We start from the raw sequence: 6,626 nt of genomic DNA, 5'->3' as shown, positions 1-6,626 counted from the left end.
TTCTAGGAATGTGTCATCTCAGAGCCTTATTATGGAGCAGTGTACAGCTCCGCAAGGTTCATTCAGGGACTCACCATACTGTTTTCTGCTTCTTTTTAGGCAAAAGTGATGATGAAGAAAGTCTTTGCAAATCAGCCCACGGGGCAGGGAAAGGAGCTTCTGAGGATGGCAAGGACCATAAGCGCCCCAAACGTCCCAGAACCATCTTGACGACCCAGCAGAGGAGAGCATTCAAGGCTTCATTTGAAGTGTCCTCCAAGCCCTGCAGAAAGGTACAAGAAAAGGCAGGAAAAAGGAGCAAGGCACCACACATCTGTGTGCACCTGAGCTTCTGTGGGATATTAGTGGGGGTCTGAGTAGGGGAGAATGTGACTCAGAATGTCTGCAGGTAGCCATGAGCCCTGCAGCAGGTGCCAAGGTCGCTAAGCCATGACTGGAGAGAAGCAGTAGAGTCACCCCATGATATTCTGTGTACATACAGCTTCAAAGGGCCCTGGCTCATACCTCTCATTTCATGAAGAACAGCAAGGAATAATAATAGTAATAAAAATCATTGTAATAATAGGTACTAGTTGTGGTATAGACCAAGATGCCTTAACACAGAATATAAAAATACAGTGGCTTACAGTATGTGCTTTTATGGGGATGGCCTGGCTTGTTCTCTTTGGTGTGTTGATTTGAGGACTCCATGTGGTAATTCCTTCCTTCTGATGGCATACAACTGAATGGATATGCTGTGACTTTCCATTCACCCATTGATGGGGATTTGGGTTGTGTTCAGTTTGTGGGTATTACAAATAACGTAGCTGTGAACATTTGCATAAGATTATTCATTGGCGTAATGAAATAGGACTTTATATTTCTCTTGTATCACAATCAAAAGAGAGTAAGCCAAGACTGGCTAGGCAGCTCCGTTAATCCATCACCTGGGTCCCAGAAGTTGCTCAAGCAGTCACCATTTTCCCAGCCATCAGGGCAGAAAACGCGGAAGTGGAAGGCAAACAACTGTCCTTCTGAGGACACACTGTTTGTCCACATTACTTCCGCTTACATATGTTGGCAAAAATTTAGTCTTGTGGTCACATATCCTCTGTGGGAATCTGGGGGAATGAATTCACCTAGGAGACCATGTGCCTTGCTAATACTTAGGATTCAGCTACTGATGGAAAGGAGGAGAAGATGGATGTTGTGGACAGTTAGCAGTTGTTGCCACAAAGGATGTGTCCATTTATCAAGCATTCAGTACTTATTGACTGCTGCCATATCGTATATTAGATAGGTACTATTATTTTTACACAATAAAAAGAAAACTTTTTTTCTAGAAATTCATGCAAGAAATACAGTTTGGCTTTGTTTTAGAAGCCATTATCTGTACTAGTGAACCTTTACTGTGGTGACGAAACAAGCCAAAAGCTTACTAGCCCCCAGCAAGCATTCATTTCCTATTCCTGAGCTGTACATTGGCTATGGCCTGGCTGGGTTTAGGGGCAGGCATGCTTTGCCTGTCTCTCATTTGTAGGTCCAGGTTGCAGGAGCAATGTACTTGTGGCCTGTTATTCTCATGAGGATGTGAGAAGGCAGGTCAGGGAGTCATAGAAGCCTGCTCAGACAATATGCATTATGTTCACTTGGGTTCCATAGACCCACACAAGCCATGGGGCTTAGCACAATGTGGCTATAGAAGCGAAGTGTGCCTCACCTTTCCACAGAGTAGGAGAAGAAGGATTAGGTATTTGTCGAACAATAATATAGTCTGTCCCATTTTTGACCTTAGGAAAACTTAACTATAGGATTTTCATTCCCCTCCCCACCCTTTCAGTTCCCTACACTCGGAGAAACGTACCGGCAGAAAGTGAAACACCCCCAAATGGGCTTACATAAGAACAATTCAGAGTGAGGAGGTCATTTGTATACACAATTGTCACACCAGGGTGAGACCTGTGACAACATAACAGGGGCTGCAGGAGCTGTGGGAAAGGGAAAAGTCATTTCTGTTTGAGGATCTGTAAGGCTTTGTGGAGCAGGTGGCTTCTGAGCTGGGCCTCTGAGATGTGGATAGAGTTTCAGCAGGTTCAAGGGGCCCCTATGTACACTCCTTTTAGCTGACTGGTAGAAGATGTACCTTAGCAACCTAGCCTACTTATTCCATTTCTGAGCTTCAGCCCAATGGTATGGTCAAGGCAAAGTTTTTCCCAAAGCCCCGGTTTGCTCTACCCTGCACTCATTCAAACTCTTTTAGTCTATCTTCTCTGGAATGTGTCAAGAGGGGGGCAGTGTCTCTGAGTCCCTCCTACCTTCTCTCCAGCCCCTCACTATGTGCCTGGATGGCCACCAGATAACTAAGCACATCTCTATATCTGGACTCCAGCTGTCCTTGTCTTCACCGGCCCCAGTGCACTTACATCAGAGTTGCTCTCCTGGCTCTGCCAGAGCCCAGATGACTCACTTACATCTTATTTTCTCTGGGAAGGGCTCACTTAGAGTAATAGTGAACATGAATATTCATTAAACACCCAAAGTCATCTGTAGCTAGGTGACAAAAGTAAAATTGTAAGTCAATGAATTTAGACGAGAAAAGGGAGCAAGAGAAAACCATTGGTTTTCACAAAGCAATGTTCACTTCCGTTCTCCTGAAGTAGGTTAGCACACATGAAGGCCCCTTGCTAAGAGCTGGAGACCCCAATAGTATCTAGAGACCACATGAAGGCCCGATTTCAGAGTAAGGGAAACCCAGAGATTCCTCCTGGGAATGTGTATCTAAGTGAGCATCTTTTTATTTCTTTATCTGGTGAAAGACGCCTCCTCTACCTGAAGGGAAGCGTGCTCCTGTGTTTGGTATGTCTGACATTAATCACAAGCTGCCGTTAAAGAATATGACCTGTTGCCTCCCTGAATTGCACAGGAGATGTTCTGCCTTCTACCCTGAGAGGTCAGTGCTTCCATGCTCATAATGTTCAATTTCTTCAAGGTGAGGGAGACTCTGGCTGCGGAGACAGGGCTGAGCGTCCGTGTCGTTCAGGTGTGGTTCCAGAACCAGAGAGCCAAGGTAATGCGCTTCTCACTGTTGCCTACCTCTGTGTTGCTGGTTCCTTCCAACAACAGCAGAGAGACATTGGATTTCCTGCCAGGCTTTCTGACTTCACTCATTGGGCAGAGTAGCTCTGTTAATTAAAATATTCTGCCATCAATGATTATTGCAGCCATGCAGAAGAGAGTGGAGCATTTGTTTTAATGAAATGACTTTTTTCCCCAAGCAGCTGTCCAACCACTGTAATTAACAAATTTTTAAATTTCCACTTACTCTTTTTCCAAAAAATTTTATTACATTTTATTTATGTTTTGTGTATGTGTGCGTGTGTGTGTGTGTGTGTGCACATGTGTGCCATGGTGTACCCATAGAGGTCAGAGGACAACTTGTAGGAGTCAGTTCTCTCCTTCCACTATGTGGATCTGAGGGGTCAAACTCAGGTCATCATCAGCCTTGGTGACAAGCACCTGTAATTGCCAGCTGTCTCACTGGCCCTAAATTTACATTTATTCTTAATTATATATATATATATATATTATTTTTTACTACAGATATCAATGTTCTTTTAAATTTTCAAAGAGAGACCCCTAGGCATACATATGACAAGTCTAAGATGACATTATGAGCTAGGTGTGGTGGTACATACCTGTTATCCTAACATTCAGGAAGCTAAGGTAGGAAGATCATGAGTTCAAGGCCAGCCTAGGCTACATAGTGAGACTCTGTGCCAAGAAAAAAGTAAAGATTAAATGACATTAAGGCAGGTGGAATGAATGTCTCATTCCTCTCGTGCAGCATCTGGCCTCACTAGCAAGGGCCAAGCTGCCTTACTGTCCTGAGTCACAATCAAGGCCCGGCTCTTAGAGTTGCTTATTTTCTTCCTGACTCTACAAACATGTGTTCTGGTATGTTTCTTGCAGGATCCTAGTCTTAGTTATTTTTGTCTTTGTGTGTGTGTGTATGTGTGTGTGTGTGTGTGTACATGTGAGCACACGTGTAGAGAACAGAAGTCAACTACAGTGTAGTTCCTCAGGACAGCTGTCTGTCTTGGCTTTTGTTTTTGTTTTTTTGAGACAGAGTCTCTCACTGGGACCCAAGGTTGATTGATTAGTCTAGACTGGGTGGTCAGAGAGCCTTGGGATCCTCCTTGTTTCCATCCCCCAGCACTGGGATTACAAATGTGTACCATCATGCCCAACTTTCTCCATAAGTTCTGGGACTGAACTCAGGTCCTCATGCTTACACAGCAAGCACTTTATGGACTGAGATATCTTCCCAGCCCCAAGGATCCTGTCCTTAGTGAGTGATAAATTACTTTCCTTGTTGAGTCACAATTCTGCAACAGAATTGCTCAGAACAGGGCTGTTGATGTGTTGTTCCTTCAGAAGAAGATTCCAGAGAGCAGTTAGTGTGAGAGACCGATAGCCTGTGGAGTCACAAAGCAGGGCACATTGAAAGCCCTGGGAAATGTTATGGTAAAGAAATTTATTTTAAAATCTAGCATTTCCTACACACACACACACACACACACACACACACACACACACACACACACAAAGCAAATGTTAAGATCTCATGGAATGCTAATGTTTCTCAGAGCACAGGTTGAGAAATGTTGGGTAAAAAAATGTCCTTTTGATAGACAAGCTTCTGAGCTAGATGCATAGATCTCCCAGTAGGTATTCCAAACACAGGGTCAGTAGATGGGGGAGGAGATGAGACCTTCTCTGGGCTCATCCCAAGCCCCTCCTCATCAGCAGTCCATGGGCTCTATCCTGGGCTCTAGAACCCATGTTCACAGACTTATTGCCTTATACAAAGCAGTTCCAGTGAGCGTAGCAAGTGGCCCTTGCTGAGAGGAATTTCCCATTTCTGAGAAGGCAAGCTGTGCCAGCCATGATCCCGGCTCCTGGGGTAGTGCCTGCTGGGTGGAATAGAAGCTGGGAAACAGGGGTTGATCTCTCCTTTAGGACCCCTTCTCTGACCTAAGGGTGAAGGCTACACCCTTTCTGTTCTCCCTTACCCCGTGAACCCACTGTAGGTCTCCAACTCCTAATCCTGTTATCCTCTCCTCAACAGATGAAGAAGCTGGCCAGGCGGCAGCAGCAGCAGCAGCAGGACCAGCAGAACACCCAGAGGCTGAGTTCTGGTAAGATGCTGGCTCTTCCCAGTCAGTCTAGGACTCTCCTACCTCCAACTGTAGCTCTTGACATATCCTTAGTCAGTGATACCCATCCACGCCTGTTTGAGAGATGAGAGATTTAAGTGAACACTGAACCACAAGTTACTTGAGAGAGTGTTGAGAGTACCTGAACTGCACAGCTAGAGCTGCTGAGAGGCAGTGGCCAGGCCCCTTGCCTGGACCCTACCAGTGTCAGGGATTGCATCAGGACCATGTGCAGAGCCAAAGGCTTGCCAGTTTCTCTTCTCACCCAGTCCTTCTCCTTCCAGGCCAATCTATTTACTTAATGACAACACTGATGTAGCCCTTGTGTTAGCTTTCTGCTACTCTGATAAGTTTCTTGAGATAATCAACTTAAGAGGAAGAATGTTCTATTTTGGTTCATGATTTCTAGGAGTTTCAACCCACAGTTGCTTGGTCTGCTGACTTTGGACCTGTGGTGAGGCAGCATCTTTGGAGAATTGTTTGGTGGAAGAGAGCTGCTCAGCTCATGGTGGTCAGGAAGCTAAAAGAATGGCAAAGCCTCATGGTCCCAGTATCACCTTCAAGGGCATTTCTCAGTGACTTTACTTCCTAAAGGCTCCATCTCCTAAAGGTTCTACCACCAGGCTGACTACTGGCCCTTTAGCATATGGACCTGTGGGGGAACATTTTAAAATATGGAATACCCTTTTTGAAAGATGTAATTGAAAAGAATAATTCCTAATTAAAATGGAAACATTTTTACAGTTCTTTTTAGAACAAAAATCTTTAGCATAGGCAACCAAGAGAGCAACAAAGCATATTTTTACTTCACTGATTTACAAAATTAATACATTTATATGTTTCAGTATTTTTAAGATCTAACTATAGCATCCCTTTCCAAATAATGTAGAATCATGAAAATAATGATTGCACAATGAATGATAAGCCCCTCCTTCCTTTGTTGAATACTTTTATGGCTCACAAAGTGTTTTCATGCATGCTGAGTGATCTTGCCACAACTGCACCTTGAGGTGAGCGGGAGATCTGTTACCACTCTCACATAGGTGAGCAAAGGATGGCTCTGTATTGGAACATGGTTTTAGATCAGAAAGAGGTATTTCTGGCATTAGAGCACATCTCTCTGGTTTTATATTCTTGTAACCTATGCTGCATAACACATCCCTTGCCTTCATAGGGATGGTATGAGGGCTGAAGAGAAGAGAAATGAGGGACAGATTGTGGGTGTATTCAAGGGAGCTCAAGTAAGAAACCACTGAGAATCACCGTATCAGGACAGTGCCATTCTTAACGGGACAGGCTCCCGACTCTGACACCTGAGTGTTTCTGGAGTGACCTGCACCTGATAGAAGGGCTTCTCACACCTTATTGCACACACAATTCACCTGCAGTCTTAGTATAGTGCAGATTCTGGTTCTTAAGGAAAGTCTGGGT

The 6,626-nt window shown here is 44.5% G+C and overlaps 1 protein-coding gene across 1 annotated transcript in view; it reads left to right on the top strand.

The window, feature by feature from the left end:
• Lmx1a (LIM homeobox transcription factor 1 alpha) overlaps positions 1-6,626 on the top strand; it is a 183,939-nt gene that overhangs the window by 149,837 nt on the left and 27,476 nt on the right. Inside the window, exons 5-7 of the mRNA XM_008848255.2 lie at positions 100-272; positions 2,969-3,046; positions 5,108-5,177. Of these exons, the coding sequence (XP_008846477.1) occupies positions 100-272; positions 2,969-3,046; positions 5,108-5,177 (321 nt within the window). The remainder of the gene's footprint in view (positions 1-99; positions 273-2,968; positions 3,047-5,107; positions 5,178-6,626) is intronic.

Source organism: Nannospalax galili, unplaced genomic scaffold (genome assembly GCF_000622305.1).
Source record: "Nannospalax galili isolate Female #2095 unplaced genomic scaffold, S.galili_v1.0 scaffold383, whole genome shotgun sequence".
Taxonomy (NCBI): domain Eukaryota; kingdom Metazoa; phylum Chordata; class Mammalia; order Rodentia; family Spalacidae; genus Nannospalax; species Nannospalax galili.
The sequence above is the reverse complement of the archived record's forward strand: the minus strand, read 5'-3'. Positions and strand labels throughout refer to the sequence as shown.